The 26,920-nt window shown below is 32.1% G+C and overlaps 2 protein-coding genes across 13 annotated transcripts in view; one reads left to right on the forward strand and one right to left on the reverse strand.

Moving 5' to 3' along the window:
- The window catches only part of LOC111056050, a 660,186-nt gene extending 657,415 nt beyond the window's left edge, over positions 1 to 2,771 (forward strand). For all 3 annotated transcript variants that reach the window (XM_039428334.1, XM_039428335.1, XM_039428333.1), the window contains exon 7: positions 549 to 2,771. In XM_039428334.1, the coding sequence (XP_039284268.1) occupies positions 549 to 646 (98 nt within the window). In that variant the 3' untranslated portion in view covers positions 647 to 2,771. The remainder of the gene's footprint in view (positions 1 to 548) is intronic.
- Positions 2,772 to 4,420: 1,649 nt separating this feature from the next.
- Positions 4,421 to 26,920, reverse strand: part of LOC111056051 (protein numb) — a 232,212-nt gene continuing 209,712 nt past the window's right edge. For 4 of the 10 annotated variants that reach the window (XM_039428343.1, XM_039428336.1, XM_039428337.1 and 1 more), the window contains 9 exons: positions 26,308 to 26,448; positions 24,064 to 24,262; positions 22,332 to 22,491; positions 20,822 to 20,961; positions 18,499 to 18,573; positions 17,373 to 17,503; positions 13,266 to 13,320; positions 11,640 to 11,890; positions 4,421 to 10,363 (listed from right to left, as the gene is read on the reverse strand). In XM_039428343.1, coding sequence (XP_039284277.1) covers positions 10,064 to 10,363; positions 11,640 to 11,890; positions 13,266 to 13,320; positions 17,373 to 17,503; positions 18,499 to 18,573; positions 20,822 to 20,961; positions 22,332 to 22,491; positions 24,064 to 24,262; positions 26,308 to 26,448 — 1,452 coding nt within the window. In that variant the 3' untranslated portion in view covers positions 4,421 to 10,063. The remainder of the gene's footprint in view (positions 10,364 to 11,639; positions 11,891 to 13,265; positions 13,321 to 17,372; positions 17,504 to 18,498; positions 18,574 to 20,821; positions 20,962 to 22,331; positions 22,492 to 24,063; positions 24,263 to 26,307; positions 26,449 to 26,920) is intronic. The other 6 variants (XM_039428344.1, XM_039428338.1, XM_039428346.1 and 3 more) reach the window with 3 other exon arrangements.

Consider the following 26,920-nt stretch of genomic DNA (forward strand, 5'->3'; position numbering starts at 1 on the left):
CTAGTCTACCAGTATTTCTGTAATATATTTTATTTGTTATGCTTAAAGGAATATGCAGATGGATTAAAACACATTTCTACTAAATAAAAATATTTTAGGAGTTTCAGCCAATCAGAAAACATATTAGAAAGTGCACCAGAAAATAATTATTGTGAAGGAGTAAGTCCAGACTATACCTTGACGAATGAGGGATATTATGATGATTATGACGATTATTACGACTCTGGTGTGGATTATAATCTTGGAGGGAATAATTACTCATCCGACGTCGATGATTATTATGCTACTCATCTCTATCGTCCCTCCAATGAGAAGAGTTGTGGATGGGTTTGGTGAAAACGTTGAGCAGCTGCTTATGTTTCCAATCATTTTTTTATATTCAATAATATAAGATTAATATTATTATATTGCATATAGGAAAATGGTTATAACTTGTGAATGAATAGATGACTTAATAATTTTGGAGAATAAAATATAGTATTTTCGAAAAAAAATGAAATGATGTACTGTTCTTCTTTGAACGATCATTTTTTGTTTTTGTTTTTTAGCATCAACTGGTGCAGGTTCTAGGATGGTGGTAAATAGTCTTCTACTGAGCGTAATTTCTCTTATAATGGCAGTTCGAGTTGCCGTAGCAATGAGGTAGCAGCTCTCAGCAGGAATGAAGTGTTCAAAAGGCTATGCTTAGATGATGCAAGTGTAAGTTGCCGTGTACTGCGAGTGCAAAATCTAGATGGGAAAAAGTTTATTCTGAAGAGAGTTCACTGTACAAGTGTACTAATGATTTTTACTCGGGAAATGTGATTATTTCCATCAACTATTAACAGGATCTTCATTATTATATGTGCTTCTAAAGACTTTACCAAAGATATATACTCATATTTCATGAAGTGACTGATGTTATTAATGAATGTTTGAATAGTGTAAAATCTCCAATATAACAATCCATTTTTCCTGTGAACTATGAATCTGTGGTCTGCAAATAGTGTACTACATATTTGTCTTTCAAAAAATAATTTATCAAACTTTTGGAAATTGGAATATTCTTTTATAAAACCATTATAAGTGATAAATAATAGACATCACATAATGCATGCTCTACAATACATTTGACATGATTTATGTGTCTCTATCGCAAGCTATATGTATGGAAGAACCAGTGTACTAGTCATCTTTGAATATTATAATAATTTTAGAAATTGATTTTATTCCAATGAACCAGTAAATTGTGAATCAGGAAATATGTCGAAGAATTGATGATATTTTTCTTATGAAGAAATTATGTAACTTAGTAGATTCAACCAATAGCTTTATCGTATCTTGGCTATTATCGTAATTTTTTACGAACCTACAGATCCAAAAGGGCAGAAACTAATCATAGGGAATCAATGTGAAAGTGCAATCCAACTATTTTATCGTGACGCAATCTTCATCAAAATTTATCGATTTTAGTGATTTGTATTTTTGTGAATCTTTGTAGAAAATTTATGATCTGAGTAAAATTTTGTATAGTCTAATATTTGTTCAATTGTGTGGAAATTGCAATGGTATTTGCAGCATGTTATAAAATCAAAGCGTCGTATACTAAAAAGGTCTATAAATTAGACATTATTGGATTCACTCTTGAACTAGATTACACTCTCTTTCATACTGTTGAGATTGTCATATTGCAACTTCAATAACTGAAAGATTTTAATTTAATATCCCTCTGATTCAATAGCAATCTTGAGAGGAAGGTAACTAGATTAATTGCGAATATTGAATAGATTTGGAAGTTAGTGTGTTCCATCTCTGTTTAATATAATGTCACAAATATCTTCAACTTCAACCCAGTTTTGCATAAGTGGTTAATTCGCAAGTTGTCCGAGATCAAAGTCGATCAAGGAGCAGACAAGGTTAATTGAAATACCAATACCAAGACTACGGATTCATCACTGTTTCAAGTAATACTGTTTATGATCTTCGGATCAATTGATATTGCTTGTTAAAACATAATTGTTGATTGAATGTTACCTGTGTATCTATTATCACTTGAAACACAATATCTCCCAAGTAGAAAATTCTAATGGAATGTGAAATCAAGGTCAAGATAATATTGTAAATAAATTTGTTAGAATGATAAGATATCTACTTTGAAAATAATAGTACCATATTTAACACGAATCAGTGTACATATCACAAAGCTATTTCTTTTATAATGTAAATATGAATATGATTATGTAAATTTCAATTTTCTATAAAAATCATATTACGCCTTCAGTTACTTTTCTTCTAATATTAAAGTTGTGTACAACACAATATTGCATAAAAAGCACTACTTATAAAATGTTATCATTTTAGGCGGGAGTAGAGAGATATTATTGATGATGAATAGATTTTCCAACCTGAGTCATTCCATTTGTAAATTATTTGTCAATATAGCTGTAAAATACTTGAGCCTAGTCAGTAGATTACTTTAAATGACTGTTAATTGAATAGATTAACTTAGATGATTTAAGTTGGAATATATTTATGTTGGCGTGTTACAATGGCCAAGCTGTTACAAAGATAAAAAATGTTATTTACATTCACTCATTAAGAGTGTTGTTCGCTTTTTAAATCATTGAGAATTTACTTCTGTTGCAATGTAAACCGAGTTATGGATAAATTTCTGATGGATGAATTGAAAGAGTAAAAGTAAATTTTTTTCAATTGTTGTTATGGTAAAGAAAGAATATGATTTATTGTTTTAATATATAATTCTAAATGCATTTTTTCTATTAATCCGTCTCCTGGCCTGGATACAATTCTGCAATTTCATCACAAAATTGCCAATCATGTACATCCACGTCAAGGTAGAATGTACTTTCTGAGATTCATCGATAACCTTCTGATTATTATAATGGTCATTACGGAACTTGATAAAGTTAGTAATGTACCTTACTAAAACAAGTTTAAATTCTTCAACATTCGGAAATTTCTCATGTAATCGAATCGAATGATTGCGTTTCTTGATGTTTGAAGCCACTTTTACATGGAAGTTGGTGTTATCTTGGAAACAAAGCATATTTATACCGATTACTATCGCCAATAAATAAAAAGAGTTAACAGATAATTGCTTGCAGGGAAAAAATCTACATTTTTTATTTACAAAATAATTATAATTATGATAATGCTGATTTAGTGGTAAGCAAATATCAACCTCATCTCATTGAGGTTGTATTATGCAAAATCCACCATTTCTTTCAAATTGTGATTCTGTTTAGATGTCAAGTCAGCTTAAACGATGCATTTATAGTATTGTGTGCTAGAAATGCTACTTATGAGTCTTCTAAATTGAAAAAGTGTATATTCCATGCTTTTTATTGCCTTTGAAATTTACTTCTTCCAATTATTTTGATACATTATGATTGATTTGTTTATGTGTTTTATGAATAAAGTAATTCATTTCCTCATTATAAGTGTGTTTATACGATTTGATCCTGTGCAATGTTCCACTTGAGTTTTCCAAATTGACCAAACTACCATTTTGTATCACAAGGCGACGAGGCATCGGTGAAATAATTTTCAGATTTCGACTGAATCTTCTCTCAATTTTATCCTGAATAACGGAGTTAAATTGACAAATTATATTGCATTTTTTCATGTAAATACTAATTGATCAAAAATACAAATTGACCAAAAGTACGATATTGGTAGATTGTAGATCGCAGTGGATCGAAGATTGATTGATCTTGCTATAGAACTGGATGAATTCAAAGATTTTTATGAATTTTAATTTAAAAATTATATTTAGCACATAATGTATAATCTCAAATTCGCTATTGAAGAATGCTTGATAAAATAAGTCTAGTTATACATACATCAATTTTTGGACGTCCTTTAATTCTATTAGATTGAACATATAGCGAACACATAATGCGAAAATGCATACTAGCACATAATATGTGTTTAACAAGTTCCGTTCAATCTGCTATAATATTATTGATAAGGACGGCCAAAAATCGATGTGTGTGTAAACTGACTTCAACACCATGAAACTGGAAGCATTACTTTCATTTTGGAATGTAGCTTTCACAATGTCTTTACAAACTGCACTCCTATTCTTATCATTGGTGAATTTCTTGTTAGTGTTTCTTGTTACAATGTTCAATTATCTACTAAGTGGGCATTCGACATAGCCAATGTCAGTCCTTCCGATCATAAATCGATTCACGAATTTCGTAAAACATCCTTTCAATTACAAGTATACAATGAATTTATCATTTCTTCAGAATAGCAATGTATACCCATCAATTTGAATTATAGTTTTACGCTCTCATCGAGAATTATAATTCAAATTCCAACCATCTTGGCTTTGGATGTTTTTCTGAGAAAAGTAGATCCACAATCAGTAGTAATACAGCAAAGGAAATTGAATTAAATGGAAAAATTACAATAATTGTAATATATTCATTTTATTATTTCGCATATTCAATTTATTTACATATAGACACACATACGTTCCCAACTGAAACATTACTTCATTACAAAAGAGATATTCTAAAAACGTATAAGTACATAACTCACAGCTTTAATCCATTGGCGGTCTTAAAATAAAATAGAAAACTATAATACCAAAACTAGTAGGCTAATAATCGGATTAAATTTGGATTATATACAATAATCATAATTTCATTTATAGTGTAACATAGAGTACTGAAATGTGAAAACTAATAATATTAGAAAATTTGAAATAATTTCAATAGTTATAATAATCAATAATCAGTTCTCACCCTAAGTCAATCTGCCTTCAATAATTTAAGTTTGAAAAATACATTGATTTGAATTTTATAAAAACTAATAAACGTCCAAGGTGATGGAACAAAATGATTACATCATTTCAAATGAATATTAGTGACTTCATGATATCAATATGAGTTGAAAAGTTATAGAAAAAGAAAAACTTGTTGAATGAGAGATACAGTCGTTGAAGTTGAAAGAAGATTTGTATGAAACAAACAGCTTATCTATAATATAGCGAGTGTATGAGATGTTAAGTACATTAAAAATATGACAGAATTCCAAGTCAAAACCAAGAGAAGAAGAAAATCCCATCCACTGAGATGAAAAAAACAGAATAGCACACACAATGGAAGAGCATTTATATACAAATCCCAAGAACAAGACCTATATCAAAATAAATTGAAATAAATTTGGTGAACCAACAAAAAATGTTTCAAATCTCAGATTGAGAAAAATAAATATACCATAAAAGTTATAAGGATAGTTATCGTACTCATTGAGATGATTATAAGAGTTTAATTAAAAATAGAAAACCAGAATAGTTTTATAGAAGGAATCTGTACAGAATAATTAAAAACGTTTTTTGGGAATCATCAACTACCATCACTCATTTTGTAGAAAATAAAAGTGATTTCTGCTTGTGAGCTAAACTAACCAAAGAAACCACATTTTTACAAGAGCACAACTTTAATTCTAAAATAGTCCTTTGAAACATAACACAGATCAATATGTATTTACAAAACTTATATCAACTCTTCCATTACTGGTCTTTACTAGTGCGCCACACGCAATTTACAATCGAAAGTAACAGATATTTTAAACTTTCACATAAAGATAATGCTTATTTCAATAATAAACAATAACATTTCAAAAATATCTTCTAATATTGCAATATTTTGAATTGGAAGTTGTTCTAAATCGTTGCTCCAGTAGTTCACTGCTATAAGTTCTATCAACATAATTGCACATATACAGTATAGAAGCTAGTTTCATTTAGCGCTATGGAATGATATGTACTGTAGTAGCAGAAGCCAACGTTTCAGTCAAAAACTTCGTTCTTTCTATTTACAAGTAAGCAGGATTTTGATTAGCTCACAATATTTTTCAAAATTTGAAGAAAAATAGGTTAGCAGTTTTTTTATTATAAGTGAAATCATACGTTTTTTATTAGGAGGTACCTTCTAAAAATTATTGTAGAATAAATTATTGAAATAATTGGATGCGAGATCTAGATAATCCAGAGAAAATAATTTTGAAAGTTTGATATCATAGATATTAGGAGTATTCATTTTTTAAATATAATAAATTATTGACGGAGCACCAACTTTCGTTCAATAGAATTTGAGTTACTGGAAGGTTTACTAAAAATATAAAACAACCAAAATCTTGTCTCTCGCCATCAAATTAGTTGTGACATTTCGTTTGAAATAACTTTTCATGTTATAATATACAGTAGTCTTGTCAGTTATTATTATATGTTATGAATTTGAATACGCATAAAGCCTAATTACTTCGCTAAAATATGCATTAACAAGATGCAACTAGGTTTTAAAATATCATGACTTTGGAAACAGATAAATTCAATACTTGAGTAATATCAGATTGTTCATTAAGTACTTAAAGACTGTCATTTCTTCATAAATGCATTTTTCACATTTAAAATATTAATTCGAATTGAACGGATAAATTGTGTCGCATAAAATCAAACTATCACAAATAATAGGTTACAGGAACCTACTACACATTTCATTCAATATTGATGCCATATTACATTTTATAAAAGCTTCTTTAAAATAATAATTACTCTACAAGATTTTTCTACAAAAAAATTAGATGCTTGGAATTAAAAAAAAATATATATGAAAGCTTTCTCCAATCGGAAAGAGTTGTTCCTAAGTTAGCCTAAATTACTTACTTGAAGCCATGAGCTAATAATAATATTAACAGAATTAATTATTATTAGTTGAACGATTATTAAGATTATTCTCACTCCACTAAAATGTTTCAATTATTTGACAATGTCTATAAGCACTTGATTTGAGGCTCATATCAACAATATGTAAATAATATGAAGCTGATTGATTTATGTGAGCTATTGAACAAATAATAATAATATGAAAGAATAATGAATTTAAATCCAAATTCAATATTTTATAAAATTGGACTGATAGATTTATCTCAATTACATTTTATGTTTGAAAGGATAGAAAAATAGAAAATGGCTTTACCTTTCATGAGAGATCAAAAGTCAATTGGATGATGGAGAATTTTAAAATAATTCTCAAATTGGAATTATCATGAGTATTTAGCTAGGGTGTTGAACACACCTTGTGCTTGAGAAAAGGTTCACGGATGTGAAGGAGTTTATGAACCTCTGAAAAGTTATTTTTAAGCTGATAACTGATAATTTACGGTGCTGACCTCAAACGGTCATCCTTCCAACGGAAGTAACGAGCACTCGTCACATATTTTTTTAGCTTGATACATTAGATATCAAGCCAACATTATCCGGCGAAACATTTTACGAGTTGATTGGCAATCGAAGATTACCAACCTATTTCAGAGAATAAGAGATAAACAGTTCATTATTCAATTATTAATATTTTATTTCAAACACATTATTGAAGACTTTTGGATAAAACTAGTCACATATTTCAAGAAAAATTTGAATACTCTAGCTTTGAATTATAGGTCAGTAAGTCTGGAATTTACTATCATTAAATTGGCAGTAGTTTCTGACACTTGAAAGTTCAAGAAAAACAGATAAATTCTTCTTATGGCATCAAGACAATGACAATCTAGAAGAGGCGATTACTTTGATATCCATACAAATCAATAACATATTTCAGAGCACAGATTAGTCATCAAGAATAAGTACAACAGTTGTTATCTATCACATTTTTGTTAACGTACAAAACTAAGGAAAGATCTTGAGTGACATTTCTGTATACGTTTTCTCGCCTCCGAAACAAACTTGAGCTGACGAATGTAATAGCCAGTTGTAGGCCAACTACTTCATTCCATGAAGTTCATTCACAACTATCATGATTGTTCCAACAAGTTGATGTTCACAATATAATGAGTGTAAATCTTCCGCTATCATTGTGATGGTTGAAATCAGAAAAGCAACTTTAGAGACTGAATTAGAAATTTGAGAAAAATATTACTAATATAAATTACGCTATATAATTTGTTATTTTACTAATGCAATGATAAACTCATCATGATACATCATTCTAATTATTAAATTGATCTATCATCAAAATGAGTGTATAATGATAGTAATGGCTGACTTTTTAAGCTACTTTGTGGTAAGATTTTATCAACAATTGCTAATTGCTCTTTTATTCACGCATACGGACGAGAATACCAAGCATAAGCATTTTTATTTTTCTATCCACATTTGCTTCATCAACATTGGTCTCTTATACATTACAGCATTAAAAAATTTGCTCTATTCATTCACTAAATCACATTTACAATACATTCAATATTTCCAACCTGACTTGTGTTACGCATTTATGTTTGGAACAAATACCAAGAATAATATTGATATTAAAATAATATCAAGTAGCCTATCAAGTGTTCAAACCTTCATAAACAAGGTTCTGTAAAAACAACAACTATAGGCCAAGCAACAATATAAATTACAAAACTGACTTAATAAAACTTTCGACGGAATGGAAATGAAATACTGTATAATAACTAGATAAAAATTATGTAGCCTGAGTTAGTAAGTACTTAACAATAATATTTATTCCCTTATAACTGTTTTTTATTTTATTTACTCATTTATTCACGTCAGTTGAACTCTTTTCTAATGAATTTGAATTTGGTATGAATACTTCTTATTAGTGAAGTCTTGAGCCAAGTATTCATTTCCCACTGATTTCTAAAATTTAAATTAACAAGTTTTATTCTGAAACATGTGTACAGTTATTGTTAGGAGATCTAAACACGCATAACTAAGAGATACTGGTACACATTTATGTTCACGATTATGGTAAGCTTCCAAGTTGGGAAGTTGTTGTTACGAAACGAGAAAGGGGGTTGGCATAGAGTATTATTCTAAAAAAATTGTGGTAACCCCCAATTTGCTTTTATCACTATAATCAATGATTTTTTGAATTATGAAGGAAGTGGAATAATCAGTTTACGATAAGAATGATTCAATATAATAAAGATACATTTGCTACTAGTTATAGCAATGACATGTCATTGTTGAAAAATGATGGTTTGATTCAAATAATTGATCACTCTAAATTATTTTCTATTTTTCGGATATTTTTTTCAAACTTTTCCTACACTAATGTTTTAGAACAAACATTTGAAGAAGAAATATTTATTTATTTTGAAGTTTTTCTGAAATAAATAATAAGAATGTGAACTGAAACACATGACAATTATTTCAAAGACACTTTTTCCAACTATCTACCATTACTCGCATATACACATCATGTATATCTAAGCTTCAAGTTGTTGGATAAATTTATTATTCATATTGATTTTCAATACGAGTGACAGAGATCAAGTATTAATAATAAATAAATCATTCAAAAACAAATAAAGTGTTGTGAAACACATTGCACAGAAATCATGAACTTGCATTGTCATTTCAAACACCATATTTCCAACTTCCTTCACACAATATTGTAAATGATATGTGATCCGGATTAGATTGCCTCATTTTCACATATTCTAGAGAGGCTGACCCAAGTTCTAGCCACGATTCTTTGCCAATAGTTCACTAGCCAATACAAGTGGAAGGGAATACACAATGGTCAGGGCCAGAGCCACCTACTCCTACCATGGATTGTCTCCCACAAGTTGGGCTAACCAATACTATACTTTTTGATGTAACTTCCGAATTGGTGTAGCACGTATGAGCTATGAGATAGAAAGTATCATGTATTCCAATTCGGAAGTTACATCAATTAAATTTTGGAAAGAGAATTTTTATTTTATGTAACTTCCGAATTGGTGTCGAACGTAACTTATAAGACTATGATTTTCAATTGGGAATTTACATCAAATAGAGATTCTCTTTTCTATATTAAATTGATGTGTGACTGTTCTCCGAAACAAATTCCAATTAGCGTATATGGATTACAATACAGGATGAATTTATCCATATGTTTCCATCCACTCCATTTATTTGATGGACTATTTCAATAGATAAAAGTCTCGCATAATTCAATGACTGGTTCCAAACATAAACGCATTACAGACAAGCCATCAACAACAAATGGTTCAGCTGACTTATGCACTAGTTAACAAGGAGGAAAGGGCTGATGCATGCTCACATGTGCACCTCGAACGCTTTGACGGGCTGAGCGGTGGGACTGGAGGCGGCGAGGAATGGGTTGGTGGAGCGGGGTTGGTGTCCGTTCGTGCGCTGTTCGCCGTCTGTTTGTCCGTTGCGCGCCGCGATCGCGGCCCATTCGGCGTCGAACGGATCCTGTCCCGTGCCGGTGCCATTGGTGCGCGTGTGGTGCGCGTAGTAGGACTCTGCCGAGCCGAGCGAGTGCGCGCGCAGGTGTGCTAAGCCGGGTGTGCGGCGCGGCGGTGTGGGTGACGCGCCCAACGTTACTGCCGACACCTGTGATGATAAGGTAAGGTAAGGTAAGGTAATGTTACAATGCCCTCTTCTACATCATTTCTACATAACCTCTAGAATGTGTATACTAAATTAAGGTTTGAAGCATTATTGGATGGATGCCTGTTGGTTTTACCTCAATTGTAGGCTATATGTATAATTATGAATAGATGAATAAAATATCACTCGAATAGATTTAATAACCTTTAGGAGAATGTTTTACAAAATAAATATATCAAATAGAATCAACATATTTTCATCTATGTTAATCCTTATCTAAATTTGGGAGAGGAATAGCACAAGGTTACCTTATATTTTCTCTCCCATTTTCTCCATTGATCATTGATGTACTTATTGTATGTGCCAATAAAGAATACACAAATCTACGGCAACAAGACAATTTAGATACATTGACAGATAGAGGTAAAATTCACAAGAATATTATTCTGGAACTTGTTATAAATTCTAGCTAGTGCATCGATGGAGAGAAAGAATAAACATTTATAAGAATAACATTGATATAATAATGCAGAATAAAAAGACACGAGCGCTTCCCTTTTATAGAAGGCATTTACAATAAAATCAGTCTTTAATTTAGCTCTGAATAATAGTTCACCTATTGAAATATTTCTGTTCACTGAAACAGCTATAGTTATAAAAGTTATAAATCGACTAAATATCACTGCAGAACAATTAGATACAATAAGATGGTGTGCTCCATACCTGTTAACTTGGAGGTATGAAGCACGCCATCTTATTATATCTAATTGTTGTGCAATTTATAGCAAACGGTTGTTTAAAAAAAGAGCATGAGGAAGTTGATAAATGCATAGATTTCAATGGAGGACAGTTATAAGATGTTAAAATGAAAAAATAATTTGTTCAGCTATTGTACAGTGAATGTCAGTCTTCTTTACTCATATTTATGACAATTGAATTATTGAAACAATAAGTTATTTTCTTAAAGAATCTGTCACCTATTGAAAACTTACTGTTTCACTGGAAGACCTATATTATGAAATTGATACAGAAGCTAAAGATACTAACTCTGACTGATAGTATCTTGTTTTTCATCAATCTATCTTCAATTGCAAAATCCAACTAGAACGCTTGTATTTGACCGCCAACAAAGAGCGTGGACTTCAGCAACTAACTCATGCTAAGGGGTACACACACCCTCTAAGCAGGATAATTGTGGAGGCATCAATTTTAGAGAAGGATTTGCACATTTTGTATGATTGCTAAACAAGTGAGAAGAGATGTGGCACGTTGCACTCACCTTTCCCAGCCACTGTTCGGGCCTCGGCAGATCCCTGACGGCAGGCAGGGGGGAGGCGGGGGCCTGTGGCGGGGTGGCGGGGGGCGTGGGGGCCCAGGTCGCCACCATAGTTGCCGGCGAGCCAGACCGGTTGTTGCTGTTGTTATTGTTGTTGTTGATGTTGTTGTACTTCATCGAGTCGATCTTCGACAGGAACGAGTCCGTGTGCGCCGATTCCGATGAGCTTATTGACGTGTTTGCGCTTGTTGTTTCTGCAAATGATGCAACAGTACAATTATTTGGGAAAAACAATATTTTTTACAGTTTGAAAATGACATTACATTACATTAAGAACCCAAGTCCTACTATAATGAGGTCCACGTTATAATGGCAGTGGAGAAAGATAGGGGAACAGCTTTGCTGATCCTCTGCCTTGCAACTGCCATCTATAGAATATAGCTGATACCGGTGCCTCTGATGAAATACAGTATTATCTGTTCATTCAAGTTGAGAATGATAAATTATGCCTATATTTCATTTTCAAGAAAATATATTCTTCAATGATTTGATAATAAATTTTAAAATTTGAGATTGATTATTTTGTTAAGTAATATAATTATTATATTTGTACATTGTTGATTAACGATCTGGCTACGTTGCAGAGGTAGAAAAAATGAAGCTATCTGCTTTGCCGAATGATAGCAACACCAATGTTAATCAGATACTGTCATTATAACGTGGATTTCATTATAGCCAATGAATTTTGGTTCTGCTATCAGAAACAGAATCCGTGAAAAAATTATTGGTTCTTATGGGAGTGTGCATATGTTGACAGGATATCATTAGTAGGCCAATGAATGGTTTACATGAGAAACAATAGTGTTTTCTCAATTTATTTTTCTGGTGAGAAGAACATGAGCAGATTTGAGCCAAAACGGTTAAAATGGAGTTTCAGCTTCAGCTCTTGGAATCTGAAGGTTGAACTACAGTCAGAGTGAATTCAAATCAGAACAAACATTTATGGCGTTGATACCCACATAACATTTGAATAATGAGGAGAGATAGGGAATAATGATGCATCAGATGCCAACATACATACCATCATGTCGTTACTGTATTTAAGAATTGAGTGAGGAATGAATCTATGAAATTAATCACCATTGAATAGACTTATTAGTACAGTATTAGATCACAGAGATCGATAGACAACTTTCATAATGTATTGAATGAATTGTATTAAATAGCTTTTCTTGAAACCCATTCTGTATTTTATTTATTTTTACACTTTCTGTGTCGACTTTAAATAATTATTGAAATATCAGATGTATTAATAATTATTTAAAGTCGACACAGAAAGTGTAAAAATAAATAAAATACAGAATGGGTTTCAAGAAAAGCTATTTAATTGACTCTATACCGAATCAACCAGTAGATCTCGACTCTGAAATGAGATAATAATATGAACAAATTATTCAACAGCTTGCAGTTGAATGTGACTTCATATTTATCAAGCATCTCTTACTGAAAAGTCGTCAACAATAACAAGCGAAACAAAATAAACTACTGCGATGAAATTTTAACGTCTGAACGTGGTTTACATAATTTTATTATCAATTATAAAAAACAAATGAGTTTTAGTATAGTTACCTGAGTTTAAAGCTGGAAATAGTTGCTTAGGAAGTAGGTTGTTGCCAGTATTCAGCTGTAAAATAAATTTCACATCTTGAAATTTAAAAATGAAATTGGATGGTATAAATAACACAATGAAGAGTCAAATAATTCAATAAGCTATGGAAATTCTACGCTTTAAACTGCAGGTGAAGAGAATGTAAAAAGAATCAATATTATTAAATTTTTTGTTAAACAAATTCAAGAATACATCACGAGTTCGTTCATTCTGTTGCGTTTCGAACTGCATTCAAATAGTCCGCCTCTCTGCAGGTTTACCAAATGCTCTATTCTTCCCCCTTTTCCCCTCACACTTGGCTTTCCTCGGGCACCTTCGGCAACACTCGTTGTCTTACTACATTTTCAAGTCTTAATTTCTAATTACCGAGTTTGAAGTTAATTAAAATTATCTGTTTCTGCAGTAATTATAAATTATTCTTTGCCTTACATTGGGTTTTGGTGGTTAACTTTTCACCCATTTGTTTAATGCGTTTTTCGCGGTCCCCTTCTTCGCTATTCTAGCCCTATGATTGGCCTATAGCCTACAACACACAAGCTGGATGACGCTGGTCTTGGCTTTGCTTGGCTTGGCGTCCATTTCCACTGCTTTCTCTGGATCTCTTCAGTACAGATCGCTTTCAATGTACCATGTACTTTTTTAACAACAATTTTGTTTTCTACATTGCCTTACCTTGACAATTCCATCTTTTTCAAAGTGATCACTATTTTTTACTTTGTTTCTTTTCGCCCAGTGCATTCACGTTCTATTTTCCCAGTGCAACGACGTACCGTATCATTTTCAATGATAAATTCATGCCCAGTGCATTATACCAATTGCGACTTCAACAATTTCTGTATTGTGTGGAGGCAAGTACTTTGTGTTTCGATATCCAATGCTTATCGTGAGAACACATTTATCTTTTAAAGTATCAACCTACCTACTTTTCAAATCTCAAATTCAATAGCCAAAACTTGGCTTACCCAGTGTTTCATATTTGAATATCTACCAGTGTGAACGTGCTACAATCATTTCTCTATGAGAACATTCATAGCTACACTATCTATTAGCTTTTTCATTATTGATATCTTTGAACTCTCAAAGCTACTTGAACTTTTGCATTACAATAACCAACCAACTATTTGAGGTTATCTATTTTTATTGTACCTGTTGTGGAAATTGTCGAGTGTTGTCGAGTGTGACTACATATTCCTCCATTTTGGACTCTTTTGTGAACGCTTACATAGTTCATTTTTCAACTTGTTTCAATCTGAGACACCACTACATTCATATCTCAATTATTTTGAAGATATGTGAACAAAGTCCTGACTTTGACTTTTGTTACATTGAACTTATTTATCAACAATCAATCGTTGAACTCACTACTATTCAACTTTATTCAAATTAAAGTTGAAACTGTGTCCTATCACGTTGTGCTTCGCACTGCCATTCTGCTGTACCTATCTAACCTGCCTGGAAGACCAACCCTGTGGTTCCCACGATGACAACCAATTGCCCACCGGATGTGACCTCTCATTGCCAATCTGAATTAATCTCTCATGGAGCACCTAACCTTAACACTGGTTGCTGTCACCACTCTGGAGTCGTACTATCTTATTACTGGCTCAGTAATACCTACCATCTTGAGTTTGTGGATCACGTCTTGATATAGGCAATTCATTGTCTCAAATTACATTTTTTTATTTGTAGTTTACTCAAATACATTACAACTGACTTAGCTTACTAGTAATTATTACTCTCAGTTTGTATGAAGTACATATTTTAATTAGTAAATTCCTGCTAATTTGAACCCCCGCTTGTGACCTACATTAACTAACTGAAGATTTTATTTCAGTTAGCATAACTTACTTATTTCAAGCCATTTTCTTTTTGTGTAGTATATACTCACTTCAATTCACTTATCTAGTTATGATCTTTTAAATCTGATCTAAGATTATTCCTGTCAGCACATTCAATAAAATTTATTCATTTATTTGATTTATATTCTCTGACTGATGACCAAATTTCAGTCTATAGATTTTTATTAAATCCTGCACCAAGTGTTTGTGCATCTCAATTTATATATTTTTCCTCAATAAGATTAACTACCCACATTATTGTACATATCATTTTATATCTTTTTGCTCAATTAGGTACATTATTGTGCAACCCATTTTTACATTTTTTTCTTTGAACCTAGCCTTGCTAGTACTAAGATTGTAGCCTATACTATGTTTATTATTCTTTAATAAGATTTATTACTCATATCATTCAAACATCAGGCCTGGCACTTGTATTTTTATGAACTTATTTCCATTTTGTTGAATTATACCTACATCACATTTAAATATCAAGTCTGACTTTTATATTCTTTCTGAATTAGTTTTCTTTTAAAACAAGATACCGTATTTTTAATTATTCAGCAAGCCTGTTACTCATATTTTTGGATTATTCCATTTTTTCCAAATTAATATCAATTCATCAAACCTTGTATTTTTGATTACTATCTAGTAGCTTACTGCTCAAATCGTATATTTTCAAATTATTATGCTTTCTAATTCTAATTGAATCTATAGAAATTTTTTTTCAGATATAGCCAAAATCACTACAACCTTTTTGAGTAATTTTCAAATATTGTCAGAATCTATTTTTTATTATTATATAATATATGTTAACAATTCATGCCTTTTATTTTGATCGATCCAATTCCAAGTATTTTAGCTAAGCTTACTTTATACTATATTTCCCTTTGTCATAAAAGTTTTATTTCAGGGTCCCACTGCCCCCAATAGTGGGTGGTCCTCCTACTTTTCCTCATCGCTACTTCGAGGGAGATTTTTATTGTAGTGTTTCCCACCTTGAAATATAATTTAATAGTCCCGCTCTTGGAACATTACACATTCAATGCTTCACACGACTTCCGGCAATTATTAGCTCATTTCAGGAATAATTCTAGTACGATTTTATTTTATACGGCATGACAGACAATTTGTTTTTTTTTTTCATCATGCTGAACTTTTCTCTTCAATTCTTTTCTTTGAGGGTCATTTGTTCAACCTCCGATTGACCATAAATAAAGACAAATGTATATAAACGAATAATTCTTACTAGAAGTTACTTACACTTATGATTATTCTTTGATATAATTGCTTTGTAAGTTGAGTAATTTTTCATACTATTGGACCAGCCTACCAAACCCCTCTTCATAAAATTCGGCCGCCAAATGAGTTCAAATGGACTATAACGTTGTTTTGGAGATCCTCCTTAGTTTGGAAGCTCTGCCCTTAAAGTCATGTCTTGAGTTTAAGGAAAAGTATAAGTTACTAGTGGCCAAGGTCATGTTTTTATGGTGAGTGATCGAAATTATCACATTTGATTTGCTGGAGAAGCCGATTGGTTGGAGCAGCACTGTGAGGCCGAGTTGTCATTAATCACAACGATTCCAGAAGTCATTTCAACTGACGTCTTTGATTTTCTGATAACATTCACGCACAATACTATCACTCATAACGTTTCCTCCGTAAATTTCAAAAATCTTTGAAATTCTTCATTTATGCTAAACCATTGTCTTTTGCTTGCACAAAAATGAATAATGCTACGCAACTAGCTACGCAACGGAGGTTAAAAACAAATGATACTCGTAGTAAGGATTCAATGGCTGTTTGTCTACATTCTGCACAATAATACTATCATCATCTATTGTCTATTTTTTATTCTAATATCTATTCCTAATTTTCTCTTCCAAAATTATTCAAAACACAGGATATAACACTAAATTCATCAAGAATATTGATAAATATAGATCATTGCTAATCGCTTCCATTGAAGTGGTTGCTAGCATAAAGTAAGCTCATTTTCAGCATTGAGCATTTCATAATCGTTCAGCAAATTCAAAGAAAACTAAGTCACAAAATCTCGTAAATCTGATATTTGTTCTTTATTACTTACTTTGGTATACTTTAATTAGGCTTTATTATAACAACTACAAGCAAGTGACTAATATAGATAGTTTTATAGCTTTTCTATCAGTGAATAAATTATAATTATCATAAAGAATGAATAGTGAGAGCCCGAGTTTAAAAACGTACCTGGGATGTTTTTGAAAGTAGCAGATCATCATTGTTTGAGAGCAATGAAAGACCCTGTGACAGTTGCTGACACATCATACTGACCGGATCAGTCTTGTCGTGTTGCGGAGATGTCTCTGGGATGGGACTCACTGCAAAAATAACAACCAATAATTAATTCACAGAGTGTAATAGATTATTCATGAATTCTCAAGTTGAAAGCGTAGAAAATATTTAGAAAAATTGAGAGATTACCTGTTTATCGAAATCACTTTTACATTAAACATGCTTGCAAAAATTAGACTACTGATTAGCAATGTCCAGCAGTTTTTCAAGACTTGAGACCGTGTTTCATAAACAGTGAGAAGTTGTTCTTTGATAAAACAAAATCGAGAAAATATTCTGGAACTATAAAATTACTACATGCCATTTTATGATTTAAGAGCGTGTTTCAAGAATGTAGAAGTTCTTTGATACAATAATATAATAATTATATTATATTATTATAACCTAAAACTATAAAATTACTACAATAGCAAGTTACAAGCACATCTAGCATATGTGTGCATCTTAAACTTGTTTTATAAGAACTTTCGGATACATATAGAACAGGCCTTGAAACAAACAAAAAAATGAATCATATCCTAAATTACAGCGAGGAAAAGATTAAACAGAAATCGATTAAACATTCCGTGGAACAGAAAAATTCAAAACTGCATTCGAATCAGGAATAAATAATAAGCATGAATCTTAATTTCGGAATGGAAATTAATGTGAGAAATTTGATCGAGAAACCAGAAAATCTTAATGGCACCAAATTGGTTGTACATGGTGAGTTTCAGAATAGTATAAACCAAATATTGCCTGTTCCCAATAAGTTGAAATGATCAAGTTAAGACATAATCAGAATCTTAAATCACTTAATTCATTTTTTGAAGAATGTAAATTTTTATGAGGATTTCTGATTCAATTTTAGGTTTGGAACATGTTTTACACGTGTGTTATAATAGTCGAAAATTCGTATACCTATTTCATATGAGAATGACATCCAATACTTTTTTATTAAAGGTTGAATGGATAATGTAAGAGTATAATGTACCTACAGTGCTACAGTTACAAAAAAACAAATTAAAGCTTTATAACTCACCACCAAGTTGGTTGGGCAGAGACAGTAGTCGCCCTCTTTGTGGGGGAGCAAGAGTATTGCTGGCTGATGCAATGTCTGACATGCAAGCAATATCATGCCACACATATAACATAAACATGCAAAATTAAAATAATTGAGAGAGTAGATTAGGAAAAGCAAGCAATTCATTCAGAATCAATTGATATTACAATATTTAAAATTGATAGATGGATAATATTAGTACCGATAAGCTCAACAAGTAGAGTTGCACAGGGTCAAGGCAATTTTAAAATAATGTCATTTGCACGAAAAATGTGTAAACTATCAACGGAAAGGAGTGTATTCAGCATGCAATTTATGTTTCTATCATCAAAATCTCAAAGATATTTTATTTCTAATATGATATTAGAAATATGTGCAAATATATGTGCTTCAGTTCGGCGTTTTCAGCCAGTTATGAAAACTTTGAATTGACAGTAGCAGATCTTGAGGAATGCAGTGATTTCGTTTTCAATGTTTCCCTTCAGTTCATGGCTTTTTGCAAGAAGTATATGTATTCCTTACCTTCAAGATATCCCACAGGGAAACGTCCATGACATTCCAATCTGGTAATATTGGATAACGAAATTTGAATACTCGTGTTAAAACTTAAAGGTGAGTGAATGCATGAGAGTGCATATTATATAATAATTTTTTTTTGTGTAGTTGAGAAGTTGATATTGTGGTAATTATTCATATTGAATGAAAAGACTAAGAAATTGTCAAAAAACCACTGATTTATTGATAATTTTTTGTTTCTAATTATCAATAAATCAGTGGTTTTTGACAATTTCTTAGTCTTTTTCATTCAATAATATTATATTATATTATTTGTAAATGATGAAAAAATAAATAAATTAATCAATAAATAACAGAATAGCTGCATCTTAGAAATGATGAACTGATAACATGCAAGCGTATGCAGTCTGGCAGTCAAATACATAAACAGAAATATAATTTGAAATCGTTAATCTGTAGAATCAACTGGCTACTAATGAAGAAGCAGAAAATTGGAAATTATTTGAAATAACTCAATGGGCCATATGAATAAAGTTGAGCATTTGCTTCATTTTGTACGAATAAACGTGAGCAAAACCTTTTGCTCATGCTAATCAAAAAAATAGTTTGAGCATTTGCTCAAGAGTAAAAGCTTATACTCAAAACTGTATGAATAAACTAGAGCATTTGCTCAACTTCTGAAGCAAATGCTTCAAAGAAGGTGAGTCTAGTCTAGAGCAGCTTATCACCTTTTGCTCATGGTAAAATGGCTTAGCTAATTCGTATGAGGAAGAAGAAACTACACCAGATACGATCACAACCAATAGTTGAGAACTATAAAACTCTTTTTAGATTCAACCATGATATATATCACCATTATCCCTACAAAAGAATAAATACAAAAGATAGCTACCTGGTATAGAGATAGCCATCACAAAATAGGAAATAGGAATTTGAAAAGTTGAGAGTGTAGACGATTATAAGAAGGCTATTGATATCATAAGAATATGCTGAAGATTATTATAGAGATGACATTTTTTCACGCTATTATTTCAAAATTCTAAACTCAACTAACCTAAAACTCTATTCATAAATAGAAAACAGAGCAGACGACGCAAACACAAGCGGTGCTCCCTGCTTGCATATTTAGCGCTTCCGTGAGCTATAAAAACAAAGTAAGGCTACAAAAGCGAATCAGCGGATGGAAAATCTTTAAAATACGTGAGCATTTGCTCCAGAGTTCAGGAGCATAAGGTAAAGCTTATTCATATAAAAATGAGCAAATGCTTTTGCTTCTACCTTTTGCTCATGAGCATTTGCTCTGGTTTTATTCATATGGGCCATATCCCGACAGAGACTAACATAGAGATTGAAGAAAGACATGCAATTGTAGTTATTAGTCTAAGTATGATAATATTTCCTTTTTATTGAAGTTCATCAACAATTTCAAATTAAAACTCCTTACTTTATTCAAATATTATATCAAGTAGTAGGCTTTCCAATAACTAGGGTACCTTAATTTTTTTTTGGAAAGCAATACTTTCCTTAACTATGGTAATAGGGCAAGGAAAGTAAAATGAAAACCTGGAAATATAGGGAGTGTAGCTGTAGAAGAGGGATGTGAGTCTATGGGATTGGTATAGATGAATAATTATATACATTGCAATTACTCATGCAGATTGCCAAGTACCCATAGTATTCACATAAGTGGAGATTGATGAAGTATCTAAAAATGATGTTATACGTTTTTTGGAGATTCTATTCACAATATTCAACTAATTGCTGAGAAAAGCTAATATATTCATACCTGGAGTTTTTAACCGGATGAGAGCAGGTGCATCAGAGATGGACATTGATCGCGTCCTTTCCAAATTCGACGGAAGATCACCAAGCCTTAACGAAAGTTGTCTTTTGAACGGCGAAGATTGATTTAATTTCTCGAATTCTCTATAAAAGGAGAATTCAATATGAATATAAAACGGTGTAACGTATACAGAAAGTAATATAATGAGACAGAATGGGTCTTTATAATTCTATTAGATTTTAATTGTAGATTTACATTTGTAATTGTATTTTGTAGTGAATAAAATTCAACTATCGAAACAAATCAATATATTTTATATTAAAATCAACTAATACTGTGTATAATTGAAAATTCTGCCTGTCTCGTTCCCTGCTATCTTTACACCAATCTTCGTGACACCAGCAACAGCTATTTCTGCAACTTGTGTGATTTTTTGTATATTTTCGAGGTTCTATATTACTGTTTTTCTTCTGACTTTTTTTCTGAATGACTTGGAAATTCAAATTCAATGTGTGAACAATGCTATCAGAACCAACGGGATACTTTTTCTTAGGAACCCTACGAAAACACCCCTTTAGTTCAAACCCAAATATGCATCACTATCTTATAGTGTGTGTGTGCGTGTGTGCGTGTGTGTGTGTGTGTGTGTGTGTGTGTGTGTGTGTGTGTGTGTGTGTGTGTGTGTGTGTGTGTGTGTGTGTCACACAAAGAACGATCAGGCGTTCCAATTTCCATCAGCCTTAGAAGGGTATGGATGTACAATCCTTATCTATGATAAATCCATAAATCTATCTTCTCAAATTCAATTCATTTTCCACAAAACTTCAAATCAAGTAGTCGAAATTCAATAAAGTTATAAAAAGATACATGAGTATAGTAGTAGTGCATAAGTATAATTTTCGTTTAATTTTCCCACTATAGCGTTCAAGATGGAATAAGAATGTACAAAACTTTGCAAAATGTCAAATGAAAATACGATTATGGCATATTCAGTGTGGCATTACTAGCTAATCGATATCTATACTATATCCTCCCAAAACTGTTCGACCTCTAACAGCTATCTATGTGCACACACCTAACGTGCTCTAGACACCAGTTGGTTTGAACTGGGACTAGCCAAACAACCCTACAGATCAGATTATCACTAGACTGATCAGAGTTGAGAGCACTGATACCTTAGTTAAGTGAAGGAATAAGGGCATAGAGAAAAGATATCATGAGAAGATATCCCATGGTATAGGTTGTTTAGTTCCAAATTTCACTTTTAACTCAAGCCTATAGTCCTAGTAGTTATTTTTCATCGAAAAATTTTCTTGAAGCTATGCGATTCTGGTTGTCTCTCATACTGTGCTGTTCTTACACTCTCACCCCAACAAAACTGTAAAAATAGAAAGTAGTCGACAGTAATCGGTTTGGTTAAAAAAAAATCGGCTGCAACTTTGGAACATGGACCTATGCCATGGGATATGTTCTTATGGTATCGTTTCTCTATGATAAGAGTGAGTTGTGTTACCTGAAGGAGCCTTGGCGGACGAGCATCGATGCGGTGGCGTGAGGCCTCTCGATGGCGTGAGGGTTGTTGATTGGCTTGGGCGGCGGAGGGGTGGGGATGGGCGTGGCCGAGTGCAGAGGGGTGGGGGCCGGCACTGGTGCCACTGTCGCTACTGGAACTTCTGGAACAAACCACTTACAGTGAATACACTAATATATAGCTCACTCAAATTCAACAAAATAGAGACTCATGTTCTATATTCAGTACAATGAGATTCACTTGAACTGTCGGCATTCCATCTAAATAACATGAATGCTTCTCATTCCACCAAATGCAAATTACCCTGTCAATTGATCTATTGTTGTTAAACTGAAGATTTTACACTCAACACTATAACGGCTGCAAAAATCGTAGAGAGATGAGTAAAATAATACATGAAATTGAAGAGAATATGATGCTCTATGAGCTCATGATTAGCAAGGATTTTTCCACTCAATCGTTAAAAAGTTATAAAGCCAAAAAGATGAAAAATTAAAGCCGGAAGGGGGTTTCTTAAAAATGTGACACCTTCGAGTGCTCATACCTACAAAACTAGAAGAGATATGGAAGAATGTTACAAATGAAACTTGTAGGCCACTTGTAAGCTTCAATTTTGTATTTAACAAAAATTTTCGAAAGACGCATATTGTCCGAGATATGTGCAAAAAGCCAAAATATGATACTTTCAAACCACTCCTACCCCCTTAGCACAGGGGGTAGGAGTGAGAACTTTTGATATGTTTACACACTTACTATCCTTAAAAGAGCTGCGGGGTCAAAAATTGTGTTCCAAACTTTACCATCTATAATATGTCGTTGACTGGACTACATACTATCCACTTATGAATTTGAATTAATGTGGCATAAAATACTCAGTGTAGGTACTGCATTGCCTCTCCAATATAACTATCCGTCACCTGGTTGCTAATGGCAGCCATAAGAATTGTTATACAGCATTGTTATACAGTATATATCCTGATGTTACTTCATGTCTGTTTGAAACAGATCGGTGGCTATCAGCTTTCTTGAGTGGCTTTCTTTCATGATGGTTACTGGTCTACTATTGTAATTGTACAATACATTGACTTGATAATCGCTTAATATCATCTTAAAATGTATGTATTCAGGCCTACTAATTTTTATTCATAAAATAGCATTATAGTACCCTTTTCAAACTACTAGTAATATTAATTTGAGTTTTTAGTCTATTATTTTATATTATGATCAAAAAAAGAGTACTTAATATCAATAAAAGCAAGGAAAAGAGTGATGTGGTTATGCATCAACATAGGAAATCAGTCGCTCCAAAGCATGCTAAATCTAGGAAATGTATTCATCAACAAAGTATTCACCTACTTCTAATTTTAGAGCAACATTTGAACGTAAGAGTATGAGAAACAACAAACAAATGGGAAATTGTTTGATGAGACTAAATGTATCAGTAACAGTTACAGTTCATGAAAAACTTCAATATGACTTGCAGGAAAAGGTTCTCATATTTGTCAGTTTGGAAAACCTCTCATACTTTTATTAAATTCTTAACTAAACCTATAATTAGTATTGTGAATCAAGTGTTTTCTTCCACGATGTTGAACTGCATTACAGTTTTCTGCTGAGTTTTGTATATTCAGTAAATTTCAAGTAACCGGAAAATTCTAATTTTTTCGAAAAAGATCTTTCACAAATTAATATTAATTTGGAAAGAGATACCAACCTGAAATCGGTTTTCCAATGTCTTGTATTTTGTCATGGAGTCGTTCGGTGATGGACGGTTGTCGGAAGCTACCCGAGCGCGTGAAGGTTGAGTTGGACGTGTCGAAGTTCATGGTGACGCTGCACTCCTTGTCTCGCCGCTGCTTCCTCTCCAGGCAGGCCGCGAACGCGCAGCCCACTGCGTGACTTAATCGTTCTCCCTGCCAACACAACATCAATCAATCAATTAAATCAGTTTTATTCTGCCGAAACTTAAATCAAAGCCAAACAAATCATAAATCAGAAAACAAATAAGACTGTATTGCGAATTGGCAACATAGTGGCGAAGAGCATTTTTGCATAGTGTGGTGATAAGTGTGGAAGTTTTATTACGAATTGCAGTTGACCATCTGCTTGAATAATATTATAAAGAAAACACATAAAAACTGTATTGAGAATTTTTTTAAATGTGGTGAAGAGCGTTTTTGCTGATTGTGACACTCTTGGTATCAAATGAAGGTACTTGTAGTACTCAAGTAATGTGGAAGATGGAAGTTTTATTACAAATTTCAGTTGACCAACTGCGGGGATAATATTATAATAATAAATAATTCGATTGAATAGATCTAATAACTTCTACTGTTGCAAATATTGACAGAATAACATATTTTTAAACAGTTTCACTGAAAAAAATTTCTTCTGCTATCAAGTTCATAGGTCAATATTTGCAGTAGCAGATTCCTTAGTTCTATTCATATAACTTTCATTAGATATTCGAATTGAATATAATTATACAACGTGGAAGATACAATAATATAATAATATAATTATGAAGTAATTATCATATTAAAGACTATTGAATAATGATCAAAATTGAGCAAAGAGCATTTTTGCTGAGTGTGGTTTCCAAATTATTGGTATCATCATAGTATTTTCAGCACTCAATTTAGGTAGAAAAATTACTGATTATAATATAATTTGAGACGAAGTAATCTAAGTTATAGTATTGGTTTTTTATTTGTGGGGGTGATGCTCACAGAAGCCTAGTGGATAAGTGATGGGAAGGATGTTGATGAGAGATGAATATGTAGGCCCACCTACTACGGTTCAAGTCACTTTTCGAAACACTAGCAAGTGATTATGCTCACTAAACAAATATTAAATGTTGATAGTAATCTTCCAAGTTTCTCTCTACTAATCATTTCGATAGACTATTCAAATCTTCAAGGAGTTGTCTGTAAAACAATAGCTGGATTCCCACATTTCAGTGTCAGTAAACGTGTCCGGTACAATATTTAAACTCAATTTAAATTTTGTTATCATGGCGATTCTGTTGCTTTAGCCGCCATTTTGTCACACCGTTGAGTAGGAGGAGACTGTCTAGCTGGGCCAATGGCAGGCGTTCATGCCCTTGACCAATAGCAGTACTCGCCTACTAGTATAAATTCTGCTGCTCTTGTATTTAGTTTTAGTTTATCAGAGATTGACAATGGTGTAATAACCGAAACCGGTCTTTCTAAGTATCAATAAATCTGTGGTTTTTGAAAATTTCTTAGTCTTTTTCATTCAATATGAATAATTATCACGATATCAACTTCTCAACTACACAAAAAGATAAATTTTAAAAATAATTTATTATATATAATAAAACAATCAATAACAGTAGTTATGTTTTCTTAATCGACCTGATTATATTTCTTATTTTTTTGTAACTAATTGTTCTGTTTTGTCCATTGCACTATAACTTGAATATAAAATAGAAAAAACAATGTGCTCGGTAAGCGACAATTAACAAGATATCACTTTGGGATATTACCTATTATTATTCACTCTGACACAAATATTTATTAAATCCTAATACATTTTCATTCTCAAATTAAAATAATTTTAAACTCAATAATACATCATATTTATTCCTGAAACTAATCATTTATTTGAACAATTATTTATTCTTAAGAAGTGAATTTTAAGTTTTGTTTGAATCTATACACAGCTATTATCTATGACAGCTATAATAAATTTATTTTCATTTAAAGATCTATTGATGTCACCTGTCATATTCTCTAATAAATCAATTGTCGATCTTTCGACATTAATATGAATAATTTCAAGATTATAATAAAACATCGATTTCCAGATGAATTGAAATTATTCTTCAAGAAAAATGGAATATCAGAAGATGTGGAAACAACCAGAAAGCAGAAAAAGAAACAGTTATGTTGAGAAAGGGATTAATGTTAATTGATGAAATTGATGGAGTGCTTACCGATTCCTTAGTAGATAAAAAACCATGACACATCCACCTTCTTGTCGTTCCTTCTCTACAAATATATGAAAATCCTTTTTCGTGGTTTCGATCCGGAGCACAAAAAGATACTTTCTCTATCGTTTGATCCACTATTAAACCCTGAAAACAAAGAAATATATAGATTAATGTATTAGTACATTGAGAAAATCACAAATGTTCTTATATCCTTCGTTAACGCTTCACCAGTCACTCACTTAAGTTAAATAGATACTCTTATAACAGAGGAACTACTTCATATAGAATAGATTTATGTAGCCTATCTGAATATTTATCTACTCAAAACCAAAAAAATATGAGGTTGATGCCCACTTGACCTCCAGGCATTACCATGGAGAAATGGAATAGTAAGATGTGTCAGTATCATTGTCTTTTGTACTAACTTAAGGTTATCCTTATTCCGTGGTACTACAGACTATCAACATAGAAAATATTGTATGATTCAACTTTCAAACCATTTATTTTATTAATGATATTAGACTTATTATAATTATTAAATACTTATCTCCCGAATTAATAATGTGAGATAAGAATTTCATCTCATTAGAAACCGTATTTCTCATTTTAAATGTTC

Source organism: Nilaparvata lugens, chromosome 5, assembly GCF_014356525.2.
Source record: "Nilaparvata lugens isolate BPH chromosome 5, ASM1435652v1, whole genome shotgun sequence".
Taxonomy (NCBI): domain Eukaryota; kingdom Metazoa; phylum Arthropoda; class Insecta; order Hemiptera; family Delphacidae; genus Nilaparvata; species Nilaparvata lugens.